At 42.0% G+C, this 26,578-nt stretch overlaps 1 protein-coding gene across 6 annotated transcripts in view; it reads left to right on the top strand.

The window, feature by feature from the left end:
* Nucleotides 1-26,578, top strand: part of ARHGEF10 (Rho guanine nucleotide exchange factor 10) — a 210,684-nt gene that overhangs the window by 43,988 nt on the left and 140,118 nt on the right. For 4 of the 6 annotated variants that reach the window (XM_019537490.1, XM_019537494.1, XM_019537493.1 and 1 more), the window contains exons 3-9: nt 6,509-6,676; nt 9,524-9,814; nt 12,011-12,077; nt 12,605-12,684; nt 15,694-15,750; nt 19,696-19,859; nt 24,994-25,110. In XM_019537490.1, coding sequence (XP_019393035.1) covers nt 6,509-6,676; nt 9,524-9,814; nt 12,011-12,077; nt 12,605-12,684; nt 15,694-15,750; nt 19,696-19,859; nt 24,994-25,110 — 944 coding nt within the window. The remainder of the gene's footprint in view (nt 1-6,508; nt 6,677-9,523; nt 9,815-12,010; nt 12,078-12,604; nt 12,685-15,693; nt 15,751-19,695; nt 19,860-24,993; nt 25,111-26,578) is intronic. The other 2 variants (XM_019537492.1, XM_019537495.1) reach the window with 2 other exon arrangements.

Raw genomic sequence — 26,578 nt, forward strand, 5'->3', positions numbered from 1 at the left:
AAAGAGCTATGGGGGTGGGGTACAGATTGAGGCCCCAGCCCTAGCCCCACTTCCTCACTGCTGGGGCCTTGATTGGCTTCCCTCACCTCAGTGGCAATGAGGGAGGGAGTGGGGCTGGAGCAGGGACAGACCCTGCACAGCTGGGGTGCGGGATGGAGTCACAAGCAGCTCATCCAGAGGTGGAGGGAGGTGGGGCACGCACCCAAGGAAGGCATGGAGAGCATGTGCCTCTGGATCTGCACATCAGCCAGGCTGGCTCTAGGCTGAGGCCAGGGGTATGCCAGGCTGCACTCAGGCTGGGAGTGGGACTATGGGGAGGGAGAGAGAGACCGCAGGCACCCGAAAATTTGCCATAGCCTCCCCTCCCAGTGCTGTTGCCACTGCCTAGCCCAAGCTCAGCGCGGCCCAGCTCTCTGCTGTGAAGAATTCTAGAGGATGCCTAACCAGTGCCTCAAGTAGGGAGGCACTATCACCTCATGTGTCTTGCACCTAAGTAATGCTTTTACTGATGCATCCCAAAACCATATTTGCTTTTTGTGTGACTGCATCATGCTGCAGTCTCATACTGTGTATGTGATCTATCAAGACTCCCAAGTCATTTTCCATAGGGCTGCCCACCAGCCAGGTGTCACTTGTTTTATATTTTTGCTTTTGTCCTCATCCATTTGCACTTCATTCTGTTAGCTCTAGCCAGACTTTCCAATCTGTTGAGATCTTTCTGAATTGCGCTCACTTCCTCTGTGTTTGCAGTTCTTTCCAGTTTCACGTTGTCTGCAAACTTGCTCAAGAAGCTTTCTATGCCAGTGTTCAAATAGTCAGTAAACACGTTTGAACAGCACTGGGCCCAGGACAAAACACTGTGGGACTCCTTTCAAAACCTCCTGCCATGGACCCATTAATAATTACCCTTTTCTTGCAGCTGTTGAGCCAGTTGTCAATCCACCTTGTAGGAGTTTTATGCAGCCCACATTTCTCCAGTTCTTTATGACAACGTTATGTGGGACCTAGTCAGAAACTTTGCTGAAGTCCAGATATAGTATATTCACAGCATCCACTTCATCCACCCAAGTAGTTACTTTGTCAAAGAAGGAGATCAAGTTTGTTTGACACAATTTGTTTTTCATAAATCCATGCTCACCACTTGTGATCAGCCTTTCCTCCTCCAGATGCTTAATTTCTCATGGCTATAGCATATCTTACTTTATAAATTCCTGGCATACTCCATTTCAAATCCCTGAGTTTCTCAGTCCTGATGATTGTACCAACCCATTCCCTTAGTTTATATAGGTTCACTCTTTCAAAATTAAGTACCTTAGTTGCAGTTTACACTTCAACATAATTTAAACTTAATCAAAGTCATGATCACATAATCCAAGGCTGTTTTCTATGACCAGCTTTTCTATAATGTTGTGATGTGCCAAAACAACCTTGAAAATAATACCACCTCTTCATTTGTTTAGTAACTTTGTACTGAAGATATTTATTTAAAATATGACATCTATGAAATAATTTGGCTCTGATTTTATATTGGGGAAGTTAAACTCTTCCAGTATGATGCAATTTCTGGTGGCATTCATTTGCTTAATAGCATTGCAGAGATGTTTATGCATATCTAAATCAGATCCTGGGAGCAGTTGTAGCCCCTGAGTTCTACTCATTCCAATTACTAAAGCAATTTTGCCACTTTTGCATATCTTTCAATACTTGCATTTTGGTGAGGATTGCTATTTTACCATATTTCTGTTATCCTTGTAATGTCTAGTTCTGTGTCCTGCACCACTAATTTAAGTTCCTCCATTTTGTTTTCAAGGTTTGGGGCATTTATTTGCAAATACTTCAGTTCTCTTTTTCTGATTGCATATGTGAGCCGGATTAGACATAATCCTACACTAACTGTGTGGACTATTTGAAGCTTACTGTTGTCAGTTTTACTGCATCCCTTCTTCTTGCAGTCTGTTCTTCTGCCCACTGATACTCCTTTATGCATTAATATATTTTGATCCTCCTGATTTTCCTTGCATATAACAGCATAACTCAGTGTGGGAGAGGGTGGTATCCACCCCTAGCATTAAGTTAGGGGCACTGGAATCATAATGCACTCCTGTGAAGTCTGCACCCTGGCTGCATTGCCATGCCAGGAACTCTAAAACTGTTCCCTGCTGGTATTGCTTTAAGTGCAACAAGAGTGGGGGTTAGTAGAGCACACGGGCTGGCAGCTGCTCAGTCAGGACTGTTCAGAAGTTCCTGGTGTGAGTAAGGCTGCTGCCCCCTCCCCTCCCACTCTCAGAGCCTGCACTCCCACTCTCCTGTAGGCTTTGCTCTGGGTGCCCTCTTGGTTTGTTACACCACTTCTTCTGTGTATTAAAATCAAATGCAAGTGCCTTGTCCAAGGTCATATAGGTAGAGATTGTGAACAAGCCCAAATCTTTTGAGTCCCAGTCTAGTGCATTAACTATAAGGCTGTTATTTTTCTCTGAATGGGATAAATGGTGAATATCTTTACTCGTGTGGATAAATCTTGCAAATAAAAGGATTATTTCTCTTTAGTGTTTATGGTTAGGTAATGTGTTGTTAACACATGAAAGCACTTTAAAACTTTTTAAAACAATTCTAAGAATATATATTGTCATACTTACAAATACATAATTTAGATGCATTTTCCATATAATCTATGGGCCTTCAAGTTCTGTTGGATAAATCTTATAGTATTCTCATAAAAATACATTTTATGTTACTTTTTTCTTTTGACATTCTGCATAAACATACAAATATGTATCCATCAAATAAAATAATGTGCCCCAAGGATTAAACGACTCTGAAAAGAAACATTTGTGATAGCTATTAGACTTAAGGGAACATTAAATTTAAGATTAAATTTGTTCATCTTCATATGGAGGAATGGAACGAATATGACAGCATTGTATGGTAAAAATCTAGGTAGAAATTTTTCTTAAGGAGAGTAGTGTGTTCAGAGGGGGTTTTGCATTACAGTTGCTCTTCCCTTTAGCTGTGTTGCATATGAGTTCTTGGCCGGAGCTCCTGTTTTTGTGTAGCTCAAGAACCCAGAGAGCAAATACAGTCTGTCACTGCCGCTCATCCTCTCCTTACCCCTGCTGCTGAATTCGGAGGAGTGGGAGAAGGCAAATAGCAACAGTGTTCACCCCCTGGGCTTTGGGGCCATGTTAAATTATCATAATATCAGTTTTTTAGAAATGCCTATATTAGGATGAAAATATTCTGTGTATTGTGGTGTTCCCATAGTGTTATTTGGGGTACTTATCCACACACCAGTCTCCCTTTCATACTAGTGATCATACAAAGTTTTATTTAGGCTTTGTACAAGTATTGAGACATGAGTTTTCCAACAGAAAGGAGAATGCTTTTGAATACTCCAGTCACATAAAATATTTCTACCTACCTTCATCAACTGTCTAAAAAAAAAAAAGTCACCTAAGCAGGGATAGGCAGCCCTTGGCATGTGCCAGAGCATAGAACATAAAGGCATTTTGCCTGGCACTTGTGCTTCAGGAAGGGGCTGGGGTTGTGCTGCTACAACAAGGATTGGGCCTTTTGCAGGTCCCCCACCATCCACCCCTGGCATGCCAACATCTTACAAGTCAAGGTTGTGGATGTTTTTGGGACTCTGTCCAAAAACATTGCTGACCCCTGACCTAAAGCCTGATCAAATGCCCAGTGAATTAGTGGGCAGCTTTCCACTTACACCAATGAATTTGAGCAGGTTTCCAAATACATACATAAATAAAATAATCACTTAAAGACAGTGCCAAAAAAGAGAACTTTCAGCCCAAAAGGTAATTTTTTGGGTACAGTAATATATACACCGAGGAAGGCTTCCTTAAAATTAAGTGTCCTGCAGCCTTTTTAACCATAAGCTATGATAGTAAATGAACAACTAATATATTTTTGTTCCTTAAAAAAAACAGCCAATTTTTTCCACACCTCCCCCTCTCCCTACAGAAAGACTGCATGAAAGGTCTTGTTATTATGTCTGTAATAAAATATGCTGGCTCAGCCTGCGTGAAGAAACAGAAGCCCTGGCAAGAATGCTTATTACCATGACAATCTAAACAGTCAGGAGCTGTGAATTGTGTGGGCTTTATCATAAGGATACAAAACATGTCCTTGCTGGTGGAAAAGCTGATAAAATCATTGCAATTCAGGATGGTTAATACATCCTGCAGGGGTTTGTGTTTTACCTCGTGTTACCTGATGAAAAACTGGCAAATTACTTCTCTTATATTTTTCAGTAATATTTTAAAGTGTATATTTAAAACATTTTATATTTTAGGTTGTACAATCCTGTTGCTGTAGAAAAGCCCAGGAGGAAATTCAGGGTGGAGAGCAGCGAGGATCAGAGGAGGGAGCCATCAAATTTGTTGCTGCTCTACTCATGAGGTCCATTCTCCCACAAGCAGAAACTAAGGTTGCCATTGGCATGATCCACAAGTGAATGTCTGTTCACTTGCTTGTTGTTTCAATCTACGCAGCATAGACTAACCTGTGAAGATTGAATCACTTCAGCCTTGATTCTGGACGATTTCTTCAGTTTATACAGGTTGTTCTAGATCTTATCCCTATGCTTCAGGGTGTCCATAATTCTGTGCAACTTGGTGCCATCTATAAATTTGCTTAGCATGTACTAATGTCATCTTTGTCAGCTGTTTATAGAACTGGGTTTCAAAGATATAGTCTATGAGCTGGATATAGCTTGTTGAGCTATGTCATCTGGTCCACAGGGCTGGAAATGTGGTGTTGGCATAAGCAGCAGCCCTGAAAATTAATATTCAGAGCAACTCATGCACCATGTCTCCAGCCCTGTAGAGAATGCCATACAACTTCTGGCCAGTGGGACTAGATGAGTTTTACATCCCTGTTATAGACTAAAGAAAATAACTCTCCATTTCTGATTGCACAGGAGAAATTAACTTATCCCACCTTTTTTGAAGACATGGGGGGGATTGAAAAAGGAGGTGCTGGATAACCAGGAAGGAACAGGGATGTGCAGAGCAGTTTACACTAGTTCACTTAGTCAAAACGGGCTCAGGGTGGTACAAAGTATAGCCCAGTATGTTGGTTAGATTTTTGATGGCCAGAGATGGATCCAGGAGAATGTAGTGTCATGATTGCATCCCCTTTCCATAGTGTAGCTCATGTCAGCACCTTCAGTTCTGTCTGGCTGTAGATGGCAGGTTTCCCTGTGGAGTCCAAGATGTGGCTGGAGCCACAGCCTGATGGAAGATATCCTGGAGAGACCAAGCAGGGAGCAGGTGAGGAATGTGGGAGGATGCCCACCGTCTCTGCTTTCCCTAGCTCAGAGGTTCCCAACCCTCGAACTGTGGCCCGGTACTAGTCTGCAAAAGGTTGGCTGCCGGACTGTAGCAGAACTGGTGATAGGTATGTGTGTGCCTAGGCTGGTTTGGATGTGTATGTGCCTGAGTTGGTAGTGCGTGTGTGTGTGTATATGCACCTAATTGATTTGTGCGTTTGTATATATGCAATTGTGTCACATCCTCCTGTCTAACAGCACAGTATTGAGATCCTGAGAGCTGGCCTGACCTCGTAGGCAACAGGACCAGAAGTCTAAGTGACTGGCATACCGCAGACCAGCAACCAACCCTTTTTATACTTAGTGGATTTAAAAGGATGAAATGTTACAAATTTTATATTAGTGTATAAAAAAGTGTTGGCTGCCAGTCCGCAGTATGCCAGTCACTTCCAGTCCGCTGTTTGCCGGTCCGTGGGCTAAAAAGGCTGGCAACCGTTGCCCTAGCTAATCAAGGTCAGTGCCCCTCCCCTCCCCTGAGTCTTACCTGCTTTGGGGGTCTTACAAAAGTGTCCAGGGGGGTTGCAGACACACAAATTGCATTGCCTCCATGCCTTTTTCAAATCTTAGTTCTGCCCATGTTGATGGCCTATGTGAAGGCCATCCACTGTTATCCTGGAACTAATTGATAGAATCAGAGATTGAATGGGCAGAGATCTTGAATCGTGGTCTTATCCTCAGTGGTGATTGTTCTAGTTCAGTTAAAATATGTTGGTAGAGGAATATGGACTTTGTCACTGATTTCTGTGAGGCCAGGGTTTCTCATTTTTTCTTTTCTCATGTTTATTTAAAATTTGTGTGTGTGTGGGGCACATCATTTTAAAAAAAGGATTCAAGCACAATTTTCAGCTTCAGATGTGAATTTATAATGAACTTTTCTAAAGTTTTCAAAAGAAGCTGATAAAGCATGTTTAAGCTCATCACGGATGCAAAGATAAACAATTTGTATTAGCCATGTAATTATATAGCAGCATCTTTTAAGGAGTTTCCACATAACTGCATGATCCTTATAGTCAATGGTCTTCTTTTTTAATCCTGAACAATCTAGGATCATATATTACATATATGAGGGTGTTATGTTGCAAACCTAATTTACAACAATGAATATTTACCCATTTCAATCAGTTGCTAGTAAAAAGTAAAAAATAATGTCTCTCTCCTCAGTTCAAGAAAATGAATTAGAAGTCAGTGGTACAAATGAAGATGAGGAGGAAGGGGAGCCATTTGATTTGGATAGCGGAGATGAGATACCAGAAGCAGACAGACAAGCCCTCATGCCACGCAGTTCTGACTCTAGGTATAATGTAGAACATGAAGAGACTAGCTCCACAGGTAAGTCTTCATGTAGCCAGTAGGCCACAACAATACTGTTTAGGCAAGGATCAGGCCCCTTGAATTTTATGGTGACATGATTAATTGAGGTTACAAAAAAGATTTCCATATACGAAGAATATGCAGGTGATTTAATTCACCTCGGGGGTCTTTCATTTCTGGTCTGTTTAACAAGGTTAACAGGTTTATGGTCTCTGACAGGATTCCTATCTGTTCGTTAGATATGAACCAGAGAATTGGCCTCTTCGCTATGCATCTTGGAGGGATCTGTTGTTACAGGACATGGCTCCTGTAACATCAGATTTATAACTGTGTATACATAGATGGCCCTATCAGCCATATCCAAATGAGCGTGCATATGTGGTTTGTGGTGCTACAGACTTGTCTGCAGTGCCACAAACCAGAGAAACTGAATGTGCAGGAATTTGCCATGCTGATAATTTGCAGTGCAATGGGTTTTTTTGTCAATCAGTTGTCAAGGTAGAACCTGGTGTTAAAAAACCTGCGGCAAAAAAAGCAGGGCACCATGTGTGGCAGCAGTATGCTGAAAACCGGAGCCTGGCCAGCCAAAGTCATGCTCCAGCTGCTGGGCAGCCTTTGTGCATACAGATGACCACTGCTGGAGACCTGGGAGGCCCTCAGGCCTGTGAACTTTGCTCGCATCTGCACTCCCCAAACCTGGGCATTGCTCAGGTCACTTCTGCAGCTTGTCTGAGCTCAGTTCCCAGACCTCTGGAACTCTGAGTTCCAAAGCAGTGACAAGTAGCAGCAGCACGTGTGCACTCATCTGAACGCACCCATACTGGCTATTTGAAAGCCGGGGCTTTTTTCATACACAGCTTGGGCATCCTGGTGGATTTAAAAGGATGAACTATTAAAATGAAAGACAGCATAGTTGTTTCGTATACTAAAAGAAAGCTTACTTCATTGATATGTAAGGAACCACTGAACTGTTTTCTGTAAGATTGCCCCATGCTCAGACATTCTGAAAAATACAATGTTCTTCCCAGCTCCCACTACACTGTTGTGTGTTGATCCTAATCCTGTTTCCTATTCCTATTTTGAATAATTGTACTAATGTCTAAATTAGAGTCAGATGATCTCTGCGGTTAACAATATGCTTTGGCAAACTGGAACCTAATGTTTTTCTTTCCCTGGAAAATTCCTTGCTCATGAGGTCCAGCAGCTTGTTTTAGTGGAGTCCTGTGCTTCATTCCTACTTATGGATCCTCTACACATGCTTGTGTCTTGAGATATGAGGGAGCCTGGAGCTAAATCACTGTTCATTACGCAGAGAGAAGAAACCTGCCTTCTCCTTTCTCATGACAACAATTTAAGGAAGATTTTGAGTGAATAGTCTCCCTTTTTTTTTTTTTTTTTTTTTTTTTTTTTTTTTTTTTTTTTTTTGGACTATTTTTAATTGCTCCCTGTGTATCTTAAAATGTGTTGGAATGGAGTCTAGTGGTTACAGCATCAGCATAGAAGTCAAGACACTTGGGTACAATTCCCTGTTTGCCAGATACTTCCTGTATGACCTAGGGCAGGTTTGTCCAACATATGGCCCGTGGCCCGCCATGCAGCCCGCCAAGCCACTTTCTAAGGCCCACGGTGCTGCGACAGGAAATGAAAGTAAGCACTTGTTTACTTTCGTTCCCACCCCTTGTCCCTCCACCAGCCCCTCAGCAGCTTCTTAATGGCTGCTGAAGGGCTGGGGAAGGGACAAGGTTTCCACACACACCGCATCAGCTTGATGTTGCTGATGCAGTATGGCTCCCCCCTCATTTCATGATGTCCCTTCCTTGCCCCACCCCTCCCTTCTTCATTTGCATGCCAGCTCCTCCCCTCTCCCACATTGCAGGGTATCTGTTCCTAGCCCTGCCCCTCCCTCATTTGCATGCCAGCCCCACCCTGCGCTGGTCTCCACCGGCCACATGGGCTGGAGCAGGTCATGGTGCAGCGGGCGGGTGGGCTCAGGGGGTGCAGATGCAGGCTCGGAAGGATGCTGTGGCCGGGTCTGTGGGAGATGCTGCTACTGTGGCTGTTGAAGCAGGAAGCTGGTGCTGCTCCCGCCTCCCCACATCCCCCTGTGCCCACAGACATCACGCTGGGGGTGGTGAGTCGTGGGCCCTTAGGAGGGAGGGACCCCTGCTGCTTGGGTTTGGGCTGCCCTGGGGGAGAGGGAGCAGGGGGGTGTCCCTGCACATCCTACACCCCCCTGTAGAGTCCCTACATGTTCCTCTGGCTGCTAAGCCCAGGTGCGCAGGTGTGGGAGCATCCTCGAGGCCGCCCAGGTGGCAGGGGGGACACGGTGGGGTCAGGTGGCACCCCTTAACCCCTCGCCCCTAGGCCGCAGCCAAACTGGACAGGCCGCATGAGCACCCGCTCCTGCCATGGGCACTGGGTGATTAAAAAGTTCATGATCCGGCCCCACACTGAAAAAGGTTGGACACCCCTGCCCTAGGGCATGTCTGTACTATATTGCAAGGTAAATGAGTCTTTGTTGAACTCTTGTGCTGTTGCAATTAAACTGCTTCTGGTCCCTGAGAGGGGACTTTGGCACTAGTTTGGGAGTTTGTCTGACAGCATAGTCCTATCCTTAATTGCTTACTATCTGTCTCTCTGCCCATCTCTTTCTGTGTTTCAATCCCTTTTTGTAACGTGAAAATAACAGCGGTGCTCTGTCTCACCAGGGTGTTGTAAGGTGAAATATATAAAATTGTGAGGCACTTGGAGACTATGTTAGTGGAGTCCATGTAAATGCTTAAGATATATTTGTTTTATGCAATATTATTATGGTCACAAACAATTATGACAAATGAAAATTAAGTTGTTTTTTTTTCCTCTTAGGGGATGAAAATATAGTTAAAACTGAGAAAGTGCAAACATCAGAATCCAGGACAGAGGGTGCCCCAACAAAAGTAAACCCTTACTCTGTCATAAATATTTCACCAATCCAAGAAAAGGATCAATCTTCATCACCAGAACCCAGTCCTCAAGATGAAAGTACAAGCACTAACCTGTCAGGTGGATATTCTGTTCCTGTGCCTTGTGGCTATGCTGTACCATCCAATTTACCATTGATACTACCAGCATACTCCAGTCCTGTTATAATACGCAGTGTTTCTGTCGATGAAGAAGGTACCGGATCTCTTCAATTTACTTTCTATCAAGTAGAATCCTAGTTTAATTTTAGTGAGCTATATTTTTCTACAAATGGATGCATGCAGCCTTACCTGAAGTCCATGGGGAGTATGTCCCAAAGTATGTGGCTCCTCCAAGACACCTTAATAGAATTTATGGAATGACAGTATGCATAAAGAAGTATGTATTGTTAGGACTAGCTCATCTAAGAAAACAGTAATGAAGAAGAATCCAATACACTTTAAAACAAACAAGCAAATGTATATAACCCCCACCCTCCCCACCCTTCAAGACCCTAAAACTCAACTACCTTATAAAATAACTTCTTTCCTATTTTTGTTATAAACCAATGGTTTCTTTGCCACATACTCCAACAGCCAATACCTGCCACCACCAGTATGTAGAAAAGGATGCTAGTAATGACCCTCTCTGAATAAATCGTATGGTGACACTCATCATGAGAACTCAGGCCAAGATCCTATTCCTGTTTACTTACTACACATTCAGAAGTAACATACTAGATCTTCACCTACTTAGAGACTGCACAGTATACCCCAAGATTATCAGGGTTCCTATTCGGTCCAGGAAGAGAGTATGACTTGCCTTTTTCCCAATAACCTAGTGATTTAGATGCTTGTCCACAAGGTACGAGGCCTGAGAGGGTTATGGAGTCATAGAGAAGTAGGGCTGGACCTCCAGAGGTCATTTAGTCCATCCCCTGTCTGAGGCAGGGTCATCCATATCTAAACAATCCCATACGACCAGCATCTAAAATCTGTATGAGACTACTGTCAATTCTTCATAGGAGGAGGAGTTTGTGACTGTTTGATTTTGTCATCCCTTGGGGTGCTCTGGTGAACAGACGTTCCCCCAGATCCTGATGAACACCCCTGATAAACTTATAGGTGGTCACCAGATCACCCCTGAGCCTGCATTTTTCCAGGCTGAAGCGTCCCATGGCTCTCAGCCTCTCATCATATAAGGTCTGTTTTCCTGGCCTCTGATCATGCATGCGGCTCTCCTCTGCACTCTCTCAAGCTTCTCCACATCTTTTTTTTTTTTAATTGTGGAGCCCAAAACTAGATGCAGTACTCCAGCTGTGGCCTCACCAAGGCTGAGTACAATGGGAGAATGACGTCCTGGGATTTGCTTGAAAAGCATCTATGGATGCAAGCCAGCGTTTTGCTTGCTTTACTAGCTGCAACATCACATTGAAGGCTCATGTTCATCTTGTGGTCAGTTATGTCCCCCATGTCCTTTTTTGTCTGTAGTGCTAACCAGCATAGCACTGCGGAGCCTATAAGAATGCTGCAGGTTTTTCCTCCCAAGGTGGAGAACCTTGCATTTTTCAGTGTTAAACACTATCCTGATGCAACATAGACCCTAACCCCTAATCTGCCACAGGGAAAGCAGGGAAAACACAGCAGCCAATGACCTGCTTCTATAAAACAGAATATGCTCAAAGAGGTCCTGGGTAGAGGGTCATATCTCCTGCTACAAAGGAAGGCAAAACCCCCCATAGTCCATACCAAACTGACCATAAACCCTCATCCTGAATCCTTCCCTAGGAAGAAGGAAACCTGCAGTTTAGGTCCCACCAAAAAAAAAAGAAAAAAAAAAGAAGGATTTTAACCCACATTGATCACTTCCCAAGAAACTGCCTTAATGACTAAGGTAGGGATTAAGCAAGTCTGAAGTTCACTCCTCTTATTGAAGTTAAGTTAAGAGTCTTTGGTCTACAAAGAGAGCAAGCAAGAGGGACCATGACTATAGCCTAGTGAAGTGGACATTGCCTTGAGAAAGAGGGAAAACAAAGTCCTGCTCCCTTCTGCCTTTACTGCTTATGAATTTTACACAATAACTACTTAATGCAACACCAATAGTGACTTTAAGTAAAAAGCAATATATACTTCATTGCCTGTGGCTGCAGATACTGGAATATAGCAGAGGATGTAGGCATTAACAGCTTTTCTTGGACCTGTGTGCCTTAACTTGTTATAGCAACATGGGTATAATAGTATCAAGGAACTTAATTATTTTGAGGGGGTTTGGAAACTACTTTGACATCTTTGGATAAGAGGCATTTATAATGGAGCAGATTATTTGTTAGTAGTATTAGTAATATTAATTATTTCAAGTAGAAGTAAGGCTTTCAATTCTAGCATTTGGTAATTTTTTTTCTGATTTTTGTAGCAGGTGTGCAGACAGCAACTGAAGATTGCCATTTTAATTATTTAAGCTCAGAAGACCCACAAAATAGGTAATTGTGAGTTGATCTGCATTTAGTAATCTGTAAATCTTCAATGAAAGATGAGATTTGTGTCCACTCCATTTATTTTTTATTTTCCTTGTAAATTAGCATTGCTGTTAATAACTCCAACTCTGCACTTTGTGGTACGAAATCATTTCTGTTTTTGTACCAGAATCAGCCCTGACTGAAATCTTGTATTTATAAAGATGACAATTGACCTTTTGATATATGCAAACGTGAGTGGTTTAATTTTCACATCTCTCAGTGGGAGATTGCCAAAGCAGAATAATTCTGTAGAAAATGAATAATAAGCAATTTCTTTATACTAAAATTGGGTTGCTAAAATTGCATTTCAAATTCCATAATTAGACACTTAAAATATTTTAAAAAAATAACTTTTCATATTAGGATGATAATACGTAAGTTTCCTAGCACTGTTTAACTATAGAGTAAGAGTTAAAAGGTAAGAGAAATTATTTATTGATGTTATTGACAGTAATATTTTTAATTCTTTTATTTTTACGGAATTTTTCCAGTGAAGACAACCAGGTCAGTAAAGATAATGATGCTCTAGCCAAATGGGTTGCAGATCCTGCAAATACAGCATGGATGGAAAGTAAGTATCAATGAAGAATAAATGACCACTGTAGAAATAGGTGAGCTTTAAAGCTTTCTTTTTCTTTCTGCTTCCTTTTCTGTACTTTTCCAACACTACAGCTAACTAATAAAGATAAAAAAGTGTGCAATACTGTATTTTATATGTTGATTTTTAGTATTGGGTTAGATTCTACATGCACGTGGTTACTGTTCAGTGAACGAATTGTATATCAGTATATGACGGGATTATTTGACCCCATCTGCTGAATGTGTAGTAAATATAATGCTTGCTTAGCTTCCCAGTTTTTTTTCCTGTTGCTTGGAAGCATGTTATTTTCCTGAACTGAACATTATGGAAGCCTTTTTCTAGTTTAAGAAGGGGTACTTCATCATTGTTTGGGTAATTGTTAATGCTGAAACTGGTATTACATTTCTCATACCAGTTTGTGGCCACATGTGCCAACTGCATTTTTAGTATTGGGTTAGAATCTACATGCACATGGTTACTGTTAAGTGAGCGAATTATATATCAGTATATGAGGGGATTATTTGCAGATGAGTGAAGAACTCTGATTGCTGAGTAAGACCTCTCACATGCTACTGCAGGATCTTTGCTTTGCTGAATTAGTCTCAGCTTAAAGGAGGAAAGTGAAGGGGCCTGTGTGTTCCTTAGGTTTGCCAGGACAAAGAGATCATCTTGTTTAGCTGAACATTTCCCCTACCTAGCAAGTAAGCAGGAGTAAGGAATTTACTTCCCTGCCCTAAGCTACGTCCTAGTTTACCAACTGAAACATTACATTTATTTTAGTAATTGTTTGTGTCTTGAAAACAGTTTATGAGTTCTTGAATCCAGACTGTAGTATGGTGGCCAGCAGCTTAGCACTTGAGAACAATCCAACTGGCTCACAGAAAAGAAGGGAAAATATTTGGCCAGGAAAACAGACCTCAGTTTCAGGCTCCTGAGGGATTAAAATCAATGATAAAAAAACAAAACAAAAAATAACACCATCTTTAGAAAGCGTGATAATACCTTCAGTCACATGAATACCAGAAAGAAAGAAAGTCTAGGGAAGTGATTCTCAACCATGGTGCCTTAAGATCCTTTCAAAGGTGCTAAGTGTAAAAAATGTTGTCACGGTTAGGCATGCAAACATGATTTGTGAAAAACTGGTTTCCCTTGATTTATGCGGTACTTGTGTTCCTGGAAAACTGTGCATAAATTGAATTCACATAAAGGGAATCCAGTTTATAATGTAAAAAATAGGGATGTGATCTCACGGCAGTGAGAGGGGGAGGGAGTAAGGCTGCGACTGGGGGCGTCGGGGGGAGTGTGGTGCAGTCCATTAGCCGCCCCTGGGGCTGCAGCATGGAGCAAAGCGGAGGGAACTGGCAGTGGGTGTGGGGGCATAGCTGTTGCTGCTATGTGCACCCCAGGAGTATTGTGGGCTGGGGGCACTGTTCTGGGCTCTTCCTGGCAGGCATGTGCTCCTGGATCTGCACATGGGATGAAAGCAGACAACCCAAACACCAGGTTCTTTCTGGTGCTTGGGATGGGTGGTAGCACTAGGAGGTGAGATGCAGCCACCCCAAAATTCACCATAGCCTCCACAACCTGCCCTTCCAGCAGTGCCACCAAGCACTGAGAAGAGCCCAGTGCCACTGCCAGCCCCAGCCTGCAGTGGCAACCTGGGGGCACATGCTCACCAGGAAGAGCCCAGCGCTGCCTCCAGCCTGCAGCCATACCAGGATGCATGTAGCAGCAAGAGCCGCACCTCCCTGTTCCAGGCCCTGCACCCACTTACAGTTCCCTTCGCTTTGCTCCCTGCTGCAGCCCTGGGTCTCCGCTTCTCCCCGCTCACGCCAGCTGCTGCAGGCAGCTGGCATTGGCTTCTCCCAGAACAGCTGCAGCAGGGGCTGGGGTGAGGTGGGGCCCTGGCCCTACGGCCATTTCCCCTACCCTCACAGACTTACCTGCTTGGGGGAGGGGAGGATGGTGCCTATACCAATTGCATAAGAGTGAATTTACCTCACATACTGAATTTTGGGTATAAAAAAAAGTCATCGCATAAGAGCAAATTTGCATATACAGAACCCGCATGAATCAAGGGAAACCTGTAAACCCAAATAGGAACCAGTAGTGTTAAAGATATGTTGACCTGTTGTGGTTTTTTTAAGTTGTTTGCAGCTCAGGAAGAATTGCTCTATTATTTTTTCCATAAGATAGTTGATCCCAGGTTATTTTTTTTCTTGGTGTGATCATTTTTGCCCTTCATAGAAAAAGCTTGAATGTCTGTATGCTTTTGGTTTCTACCAGGAGAATGGGGATTCTTTTGGTAGAAACTGAATATCTGTACCTGGCCCAAGTGTGGACCCAGTTTTCTTTCCTTCCTCCATGTCCTATTCCAGGACAATACATTGGTTTTTCAACTTTACAGTTCTTATGTCCTTATTTTAACTGGTGGAATTTTGAAAAGGGAGTGGTGGTCCCCAGTGAGAAAGAGAGAGGAAAAAAGGAGCACAGGAAATAGAATTCATTTTGCAGTGAACTTGTTTTTCATGTGCCAGTGACATGAACTTTTCCTTGCTGCTGTTAAATGATAGTAATCGTAACCATGGTATTGTGATACTTTATTTGTGATAAAATAGGACCCAGATTGTTCACAGCTGGATGATTTGCAACCTGAATATTTTGCACCATGTTGCAAAGCAAGAATAATTTCAAAGAGCCTGGCTTCTCCCACCAGCTGGAGTTCATCAGCTGTCTCACACAGCTGTTTGTTCCTTAGCTATGTATATTCCTGTTACTTTGGAAACCCTCATCTTCACAGCAGGATCAGAGACCTAACCCTGTAAAAAGTCTGGGTTCTGCTGTATGAGGTTGAACGCATGCATGGTAAACAGTTGGTACTTGTATGTAAACAGGAAATGGTTTATGCCTCTCTTATGCATACTTTCCAAAAAGAATGAAGTTTTTTGTTGGTGTAATTCAAATCTAAAAAAAAAATATTTGTTCTTCTCTTGCTTTTAGATCCAGATGAAGTAATTTATGATGATGTGCCAAGGGAAAATTCTGACTCTGAACCAGGTTTGAGGTTTTTGTAATTTAGACTATAGACTATTTCACACAATAACAGATTTTATTAGAAGTTATAAGAAGCGACCATGGGCATGACCATAAGATGTGTTTCATGGACACTGATATCATAGGACTTTATGTGATGTAAGTTAAGAAGCCCAAATGTAATGTAAGTTACGTAGAAGTGGTTTCACAAATCAACAAATTGTAGGCAATTTTAAAGTTAGAGTCAGACAAAATTTGGTACTACTAACCTCCTGAAGCATACTATTTAAATGCCTATTCTGATTTTTATCTTGAAACACAGGGCTAAATACTATTTGATTTTTATGTGCAGAAGTGGTACTTAAGGAGCTTTTAGATTCTAATTGCCTGTGGCAGAATAGGATGGACACTGCCCTGAATACGAGGGTGTCCTGGGTTCTGTTCCTTGCAGTGTGTTTTCTGCACCTTGCATTTGTTGGATAAAATGCATAAATAATAATGGGTAAGATCCACATTCAGAACCCAGGGCCCATGCCTTATATGACACAGTCCATCTCACCAAACCACATATTTCCTGTAGCTTGCTTGTCTCTTCCTAGTCCCACATATCTAGCCACTTTGGTCCCCAGTTGGCCATTTTCAAGAAGAAGGTTTTGGGTAATAATTAGCTCATGACTTGGTGGTTACAGCAAGGGAAGTAGGAGGTGCAGGTTTAAGCCTCGGATGGATGAGTAGGAGCATGTGTCCCATTGCCTAGATAAGTGCCCTAACAACTAAGCCGTTGGACTAAATGGTGCGAATACCCTATCCCTTCATCTTCCCCTCCCATTGCTAGTTATGGTTTTTCTCTGGCAAAAGTTTTGGACTTGCACAAAGTTACATGCATATGAGGTGATTCTGTTCCATCTCAGAGCCTACACTGCTGTCACTGGGCATTTTTACACATGCAAGCACCGCAGTGCTGGGTACTTTCAGAAGTGTCAGGCGCTGCGACACTTGTGGTTGTATAAGCAGCAAAGTGCACATCAGCACTGAAAAAATGGTGGTAGTGTGCTTTTGAACTAAAATGCATTGGAGGTGCTTCAGTTCAAAAGCGCACCACTGCCATTTTTTGCGTGCATTTTGCCTCTTATACAACTGCATGTGGCGCAGCACAGTTGGCCTAAGCTTGTGTACAGAGCAGACTTAATTAATCGAGTCCACTCCAAGGCAGCAAATCTCTGGCCCATCGTGGCACAACTTGTATGCATATGAATACCCATTCAGCCTTCTGACCAAGCTCAGAGTGGAAATGCAGGGCAAATAGAATCTAAACCCTACATAGATGCAAAAAAATTGCGAAAAAAGTAGCTGCATAAGTGCCACTGAGACTCATAAAAGAAAAATAGGATTTAGCCCATTTGGGCATTATATTTTTGTTAAAGACTACACAGAATTTTATGTAGAACTTTTCAGAGGACAGTCCTTGTCTTGCCTTTTGTAAATTTCTGTGTTTAGAATAACACACTTGATCTTACCAGAGAAACGACACCTGGGGTCTACATGTGGTTTCTTAGTTTAATGAACATCATCCAATCAAAGAAATAGCCCACCAACCTGTAACAGTATAGAAATGGTTTTTTAGCTTTAGACTGGCCTAACTCTTTTACTAAAAGGCATGGGGGAGGGAGGCAGAGGGGGGCAGCACTTGGAATAGTGAAGAGGTAGAGAAAAGAATTAACTCATTTATATCATTTATTTTCTGGACCTGTCTTTGTTAGCCACAAATCAGATTTTGATTAGAACTTTGCTGCTGCTGAATGAGTTGGCTCCTATGAAATCAGCATCCAACTTTTTTGTTACACCTGATTCTCAAAGGTTATGGGTATCTTATCTGGATTGATTCCAACTCTGACTGTGATTCAGGAAAGCCTTTTTAAGGAAGGCATTTTATAAATGTTAAATATGCTTAAATACTTTCAAAGCTTTTATTCTTAATGTTTTTTGAGGACATTTGATAACATAGGCCTTGCATCTTTCTTCAGTGTCTTCTTTACTGGGAAATCCTGAGCATGGCTGCATTTCCTATAGAGTACCAAAGAGCATTTATAGATATGCTCAGGGTTGGGGCATACCTCCTGAATTTAACAATCGAAAGCCTCTTCTGTGCTGATGTGTGGGTAGGCAGACCCACTGAATTCACTGGAACTTAGCTTCAAAGCCAAGATCCACTTGTACCCTTGTCATTGCAGAACTGGAACTCATAGATGCTTCTTATATGTGCTCTCTCATTCATATCAGTGGGAGTTTCACATGTGGCTTGTGTAAAGAACCTCACTGCAATACACAGAGCCTACTTAGATTTAGGATCTGGGAACTGCTGTCATTACAGTGATTTTTTTTTTTTTTTTTTTTTAAATTCCTACTGGACAGTGTCATGCAAGAAATGTGTTTTTAAAAAAAGCCTGGTATTTAAAAGATAAATGCAAAGACCAGAACACAAGCTTCAGAATTTAAAGGAGTTTGCTTTTTGTTAATATAAATGCTTTTCAGTTATATTGATGTTACAAAATTAGTACTGGTCCAGATTTAGTTTTAACATAAAAGAAACTTTGGACTATACAGAAAGGTTAAAAGTCTGTTTTTTTCCTATTTATTTTTAAAAATTTAAATAAAGTAAAAGTATTGTTCTCTTATGTAAATTGCCCATAAAAGAAAATTGCACATAAACAAAAAAAAATCTCCAAAAGGTAGGTCTTGTGTGCTGAAAATTTCTATAGAGCAGTTCTAAATGCAAAGTTATATTGTCCTGAAAATAGAGATTTATAAGGGAAGAGCATATACACCACTACCTTGAGTGTAATTGGATAAATGATATCATTTATAATCATGAAAACATCTGCCTGCTCTCTGCTGATTGTGTGGCAACAAAATATATCCGTTTCATTTAGAATTATTTTGTCAAACCTGGTGCTTTTGTCAGCCAAAACACCAGTCTAGGTAGATAAGAAATCTAGCAGGCAGAAATGAATGCAGACATTTAGGGCTCCTACACACCAGACAGACCTTCGCTCCAAAGTGTGATAATTAGCACATGGAGCAAACTTAATTAGTCAAATCTGCTGAAGCGTGCTAATTACCATGCTCCACCAGCCTCCACATCACTTGTATTTAGCATCCCCATGTTTTAAAATGGTGGTGGGGCACTTTAACTGAAGCTTGTCCGACAAGCTTTAATTAAAGTGGCCTTGCCACCATTTTGAAGCACAGGATGCTGAATACATAGGATGCTGTGGGCACTTTAATTAGAGCAGCTGTTTTTCATTCAGCTCTAGCTTTCAGCTCTAGTGGTTTTTCATTCAGTTCTAGCTTACAGCTCTAGTGGTTTGATTTCAGTTACTTGGACAGTGACATGAAAAAGGGTTAGTGATTTGAGCTCTTACTGTACTTACTGAGCTCTTGAGTTTATATGTCAGATAATACTTGAATTTTTTGATAGAATCTTAATTATTGAGTGCAAGTGTCATTAAGAAAATTATTAGATCATAACATAACCATTTTGGAGCATGGGCCCTACTATACTTTAGCTACTTCATATTCCTTAAAATGATAGTTTGACCCTTGTATGTATAAAGTCTGTCCCCTAAGTAAATGCATTTCAAATAAATCATAGAGGGTTAAATCCTGTTTTAGCACCTGCAAACAAGCCAGGAAGAATAACAAAGTAGTGGCATACTCGTCTTTAAAAGGGTCATCCTTAGGAGGCAAGATTTATGCCCAGTGTATTATCTAGGTATACTGCTTCATACAGTTTGCCACATCAGAGAAAGATCTGCCTGGTTGCTTGAGCGCTGTGAATGGTCTTGCTACATTGCACTAGCTCTGCTCTGAAATACAGTGAACAAGATCTTTGGAATTAAATAGGAACTTATTAGTAGTGTAATTAAAATATTGCATATTCTTTTGTATTTTGGTGTTAAATGCATGCAGAGGAAATGATTTATGATGATGTTGAGAATGGTGATGATGGTGGAAACAGCTCTCTAGACTATGGATGGAGTTCGAGTGAGTTTGAAAGCTATGAAGAACAAAGTGACTCTGAGTGTAAGAATGGAGTTCCCAGCTCCTTTTTGCGAGGCAACCACAAGAGACATGTATGTAACCCACAGCAGTTCTTTTCCTTACCCCATGTTTCTGATTACCTTTCTGTTCAGCTTTATCCGTCCCAATATGTGTCCCCATACCTTCTCGTGAACCTTGTTTCCAAATTCCAAAACTTTTTTTTAAATAAAATGAGCCACAAAACAATAAGGGAATTAGCACTGAAGACAATATGTAACAGGATAAAGAACTACTGAAAACATTAAAAGAGGAATCAAGTCTGCAGACTGGAAAAGAAAAGTAATTGTTTTCTTGTGGTGGGCTGTTCCTGATCTTTTTCTACCCCCACAGCTGCTGACATATGGCAAGCAGCAAATGAATATGGAAAACAGGCTGAAGAATATAAGTGTGTGGCTGAGGTGGCATTTGTGATTTTCATTAACAAGTTTGCAGAATTCATAAAACTAGCAGGTCTGTAAGCATTTCCCCTTCCTGTTAGGATTTTAAACCCTTATCTGTATATTTGTTGTTCAGAGGTGATTTGAGCTTTAAAATGCCTAAGGATTTTTTTGTAAAGCTGCCATGTATTAGGGATCTAAGATTCATCCAGAAGAGAGCCAGGTGGCTGGTCTGTATGTAATATGTGGAGGTCCTGATCTTTTTGGCTGATACCTTTTTTCTCCTTTGAGCCTAGAGGCAGCCAAGGGTGACTTCAGTACCTGTAGTTAGGTTAGAGCACCTTCAGGGCGTCTGCTGGTAGTTGTTCTCTAGGACACGTTTCAGAGCTAAGATTCAGCAGCAGAGCACTCCAGCAGTTTCTGGCCAGGTGGTCAGAACAGAACAGTATAGAGACCCAGAATTGAGAGCAGCTTGACAGAGATGCACAAATGGGATATGTTGTTGACTGAGAATCTAATCTATGCATCTTGTCTGTATGTTTGTAGCAAGTTCTCTCTCTCCATTACTCTGCTTTTTGTCCTCCATGCTGTGGCTCTGGTTGTTATTTAAAATTTAAGTAAATAGTTTTGCTTTGATTGTGCCTTTCTGCTGCCCATTTCCTTACATCATCTTCAAACTCTGTCATACTGTGCTTTCAAAGAAAATGTTCACAAGAATTCAAAATTAGGGAAGTAAAAATTACTCACCCAGGAGAAGATAACTTCCCCCCTCACATTATATAACACCATCATCCTACAGAACCTGTACTTTGAATTGCACTACTTTCTTGACTCAGCATAAATAAAAGCTTTACTCTCCATTTCCCTTTACCATCCATCACCCCCAAACACTGCCTGTAGAATTCCCACCACATGTGTTCAAGAAGCAAAGATGGAGTAGTTAACAGGAGGACTATTTAATAAACAGATTTCTATTTAAGTGCTCTTTGTTTTTTTCCCTAAGCTGAAATGAGCTTAAGCAATTATAACTGAAGAGTTCCTGAAACAGGATGAATATTTTAGGTTGAGGTTAAGAAATGCTCTGCCGGTGGGTATATGTATCTTTAAGTAACATGATATTTTGACTCTTTCCTCCCTTTTACTGTTTTGCAGTCATACAGGGCTGTATACACACATGTGCAGACCAAGCTTTAAAGTATTTTTCCAGTGTTGTAAATATACACTGGGTTTGAGAGTGAAAGGGGTAAACAGCTATCAGGAGTGGAGAAAGTAGAAGCTTCTGTTGGGGCAGAAGCCTGAGAGAGGTTGACTTGGGAGGAGTCAACCTGATTAGAAGCCAGGAACAACCTGATTCCTGGTTAGGAACTGGCATGAAACCATGCTTCCCAGTCTTGAAATAAGCAGTCCAGAGGGTGTGCATTAGGATGAAGGAACAGGAGGAACTGAGTAGTCTGCTGGGAATGAACTGGACAAGTGGTAGGGGGACAGGAAGGGCAAAGAAGCAATAAAGGGAAATAGAAAAGAGACAGGCTGAGAAGGACAGAAAAAAATGGGCTTTTTAATTGCTTAACAATATAGAGAAACAAGGATTTCTTTGGGTGATAACTTTTACTGGACCAACTGTGTTGCCACTGTGTAGCCTGGCTTCTTTTATCTTAACATGGTGACTTTTCCATAGACAGCAGTCGATTTTAATATCTTCCATGCCTTGCATGTTACAGTAGTGTAAGAACAATATTGTAGGCACCTGATGATCCAGAAATTCAATGGAAAATTGGAAACCTACACCTGCTTTCAATGGAAAATCCACAACCTAAAATATAACTTCTGAACCATCAGGTACCTGTAGGACTAGAAATAGAAATTACACATAAACTGGTGTAAGGGATCAGAAACCAGTTTAAATATGTAACACAACAACAATTCAGTGCACATAAACCGCTTTCAAGATGGTCAGAACCAGCTTAAGATAAACCTAGATGGATGTAATATCAGACATAACTGATTTAGGTTAACTTGGTTTATTGAACTTCTGTCCCAGAATCCCTCCAGATTCAAGCTAACTCACAGTCCCCCAGCACCCCATAACGTTTTACAGCTCCTATGCAAACTCCCTTTCACAGGGTGGGCAGGTTAGCCTTGGGCCCCATCTGCCTGCTTCAGCTGAGCAGGGAGGTATTCTCTAGTGCCCCAGGGTTCTAGCCTGTGCCACTGCAGGCATGTGGCTGCATTTCTGGAATCAAAAGTGAATGGCTGTTCACTTGCTTATTGGTTCAGTCTATATAGTTTAGATTAACCTGCAAAGACTGAATCAATTTAGTTTGGGCTTTTTGACTGTGTACTTAACAGATGTGTGGGGAGGCTTTTCTAACATGCTGTAATTATAGCGTATTGGAGCAGATTCAATTAACTGAGTTTGCTGGAGTGTGCTGATTAGCACACTCCAGCAGCCTCTACATCAGTGTCCCTGGGCTTCAGAATGGTGATGGGGCTGCTTTAACTGAAGCTCATTCAGCGCCACCATTTTGAAGGGCAGGAATGCTGTTATGTGAGACACTGTGGGCCTTTTAATTAAAGTGGCTCTTGCATCTGCTCTAATTAAAGAGACTCCCTTCCCAGCCCTGGAGCATGTGTAAAAATGCCCATCATGGCTACAATATCACTCTTACACTATTATAACATTAGACATACGTAAGAACTACTTCACGGTCAGGGCGGCTAGGATCTGGAACCAACTTCCAAGGGAAGTGGTGCTGGCTCCTACCCTGGGGGTCTTTAAGAAGAGGCTTGATGCCTACCTGGCTGGAGTCATTTGAGCCCAGTTTTTCTCCTGCCCAGGCTGGGGGTCAGACTTGAAAAATCGACATGGCCCCTTCTGACCCTACTTCTATGATTCTATGATAACAGTGTAGCTATACTCTTTAAGTGCTTAGGTCTTCAATATGGCTGCATGCCTCACTCACATTTCATTTACGAGCCATTTCACTCACATTCATCTACTTATAAACCTCTGCCCCACTTGATTCCTCATCACTTCTGTTACCTTGCTATTGCCTGGGGTGGGGAAGAAAGTAACTTTGCTTTGCTGTGTCTTGTAATACTGTCAGAAGACTCTCCCTTCTGTGGCCCTTATATGCCTGCAGGGGAGAAGGGTGCTTCCTTAATTGTCCATTTTTAGGACTGCACCCACTGAAGTACAACTTCGGTATTAGACATTGGGCGAGAATCAATTACAGCACTCTCTCAACCTTGTGTTTTTTTAATGTTTTTTTTTTTTTCCTGGGGATGGGGACAGATGTTGGAGCACTTACAAAATAAAGCACCTAGGCTGCTTACAAACATAAAAAAAAAAGATAAAAAAATGGAGCTTTACTTTAAGCTCCATGTGCCCCTACACTGAGCCCAGCACATGCCCGGCAGAGGCATCACAGTAGTTGGACCCAGCTTGCCCAACCTCTGTACAGATCTGATGCTTCAGCAAGACTTTTTTGATGCTTAATGCAGAAAAGCCCCACTGAAGTGTGTGATCTGTGTAGAAGCTGCAGAGCCAGGTCAAACTAACGTGTTGCCTCTTCAGTAAAGCGCGGGGTTTTTTTTCCTTGTCTGTTGGCAGTCCTATACTTCATGAGTTATGCTGGTGCAGGACTAGAGTAATTCTAACGGTCCTAATTGCGTCTTGGACTATAATGGTGTAGATGAGAGCTAAATTGGCTTTTTTTATAACTTGGTGGGTATTTTTTTTAATTACATTGATTCTGTTCTAGCAATACTAGAGATGTTGGTTTGTGATGCTTTCCACTGGATTTTTCACTGTGTGGTGCATTGAATGATTTCTTTCTAATATATGTCCTTTCATATGAGGTTCTCAAAGTGCTTCACAAATATTGATTCATAAGCCTCATAGCACCCCAGGTTGCATTGTTACCATCACAAATGGAGATATTTTTGCACCAAGTGATTCTGAAGCTTTCCCAAGGTCATACAGTTAATCTGTGGTAGAGGTGGGAACCATATATATGTCAGGAATCAGTCATTAGAAGTACTCCTTCCCTAGCAGACCATCCTTACTACTGCTTTGCTTATAAATAAATTTAAAAAAAGGATGCACAGTAATTTTGATGAGATTGAAACAAGTTCTTCATACTGAAGGAAGCCCCCTTCCTAAGTAAAGCACTTGCTGATGGACTGTGGAGTGCCCATGCAGCTCACTACAGTAAATGCAGTGATGCAGAGACACCCAAATAGAAAGTGAAGTCACCATGTGGGTGGTCTCCTAATTTTAGGCTTGGCAACTTTTTACTAAGGGCAGGCTTGCCTCTTGCAACTTAGACATTGCCATGGGTAGTCAGTCCCTGGCTGCCACTTCAGCCACCTGTGTTCCTTTTCTCCCCCTCCACTTCTCCCAAATCCTTGTGGTGAGCAAGGATTTGGAGCAGCTAATTTGACAGTGATAGTGAGTCCAGGCTGTAGTGGGGTTGAAGGACTATGTAAGAATAGCCCTCCTGTGCAGAGCTCAGATGGCTGGAGTGGCAGCTGGGATCAGGTGGTTGTTGGCAAAATGCATGCTGGGTTAGCCAGAAGCAGGGAATCAGCCAGTTGTCCTTTAAACACAAGCCAGATCATAACTTTACAGGCTGGATCCAGCTAGTGGCCCATAGGTTGACATCCTCTCTGCAGTCTAGATGATGACAGGGAGACTGACCAGCATGCATAATACTGTTCGAGTACTTCAGTGTTAAGTTTGCACTACAGGCTTTTTGAAAAGATTGTATCTTTTTATACACTATAGCTTTCTCATGACCTAACCCGTTTAAAGGAGCACTATGAGAAAAAGATGAAAGATTTGATGGCAAACACTGTGGGAGCAGTAGAGATTCAGCAACTAAAGCAAAAACATGAGCTGAAGGTAGTGTAGTTAATTTTTGTAACAAGCTACATATTAAATGATTGTTTTTCAAGCACGGACAATGTTATCTTTCTTAGAGGTTTGAATAGAAAAAATAGACAATAATTTTCTATCTAATTATTTCTGTGTGTGCTGGTACAGTTTGTCTTAAAAAGAACATTGTCAAGGACTTTTACAGTGCCTGTTCTCTGGAACACTTTTCTGAGTATCAAATAAGAAAATAAGACATTATCTTTCCTTAATAACTGAGGCATCCTCCATTCTGACTCATTACTGCAGATCCCAGTGAAGCCCCATTTGAAGTCCATGAGATAAACCTGGGCATAAGGGTCTGCCTGCACTGATCAGATTTCAGGATCAAGTGTCTTGAATAGAGCCAGAAAGGTTGTCTTTTTGATAATAGCTTGAGCTCAAATACTGAAATTGCCTTATCTCAGCAAGATACCTTTTGTTTGTGCCCTAGTTTAATTGATGTTGTCAGCACAGTTCTGACAGTAGCACTATTTTTTTGCTGTGGCTGCATTTAGTAAAGGGAGGGCACAGAGTGGGTTTTCTCTTTTCTTTTTAATGGAATCTGACTGGCGCAGGGGTTGTCAGCGGGGGGTATGTGTACCCCTTGGGGAACTTGGACTGATCCTAGGGGGTACGTGTGGGTGGGTGGGGACAGAGCGCCGCTGCATCCTAGGAGCAGTGCCGGGGCGGGGCGAGGGCAGCAGCGCTTCTCTGTGGTATGGGGAAGCCTGCACGCGATGGCCACTGCTACCACGCACCAGTCCGGTGAGCTTTCCCTCCCCACGCCACTGGCCCTGCTCCTGGGAGGTGGTGGCGCTTCGTCCCTGCCCGCCCACGTGCTGTCCCCACCTCCCTGCTCCATGTCTGGCCATGCAGCACCCGCCTCCCTGGCTCGGCATCTGGCCACATGCTGCCCCTGACCTCCCAGTGTTTGGTCATGCCTCTCCCACTCAGCGCCTGGCCACCAGGGGTACTTAGACTAAAAAAGGTTGAAAACCCCTGGACTGATGAATATGCATCTTGGGCTTACATAAATGGTGCACTTTTTATATGATGCGTAAAATATAGCATGGCACTTTTTAACAAAATGTATAGGCCTTATTTAAACTTTTCTGATTTTTAAGAGTGTTTATTGGAGAATGTAATTCATTAGAACTGTATCAAGAAGGCATGTTTCAAATCAGATTATGTATTGTATCAAATTAGCAGTTTCCATTTGAAGATGAACAAGAGCCAGATATCAGGTTCACAGCACTAACAGCATGTGGCCTATTCCCAGCACTTATCTATCCAGGTTGGTAAGCATTATATTAAGCTTAAGTCCTGAGATTTTATGCTGACTCAAAAGGTATAAGTTTAAGTTTTTGTAGAATTTCTGCCATCTCAGATTTGCATCCAAAATAGATCCAGAAAACTGATATTCTTACTAGGATTTTATTCCCCTCTTTCCCCGGCC

The sequence above is a fragment of the Crocodylus porosus genome, unplaced genomic scaffold (assembly GCF_001723895.1).
Source record: "Crocodylus porosus isolate Cpor-Errol unplaced genomic scaffold, CroPor_comp1, whole genome shotgun sequence".
NCBI lineage: Eukaryota > Metazoa > Chordata > Crocodylia > Crocodylidae > Crocodylus > Crocodylus porosus.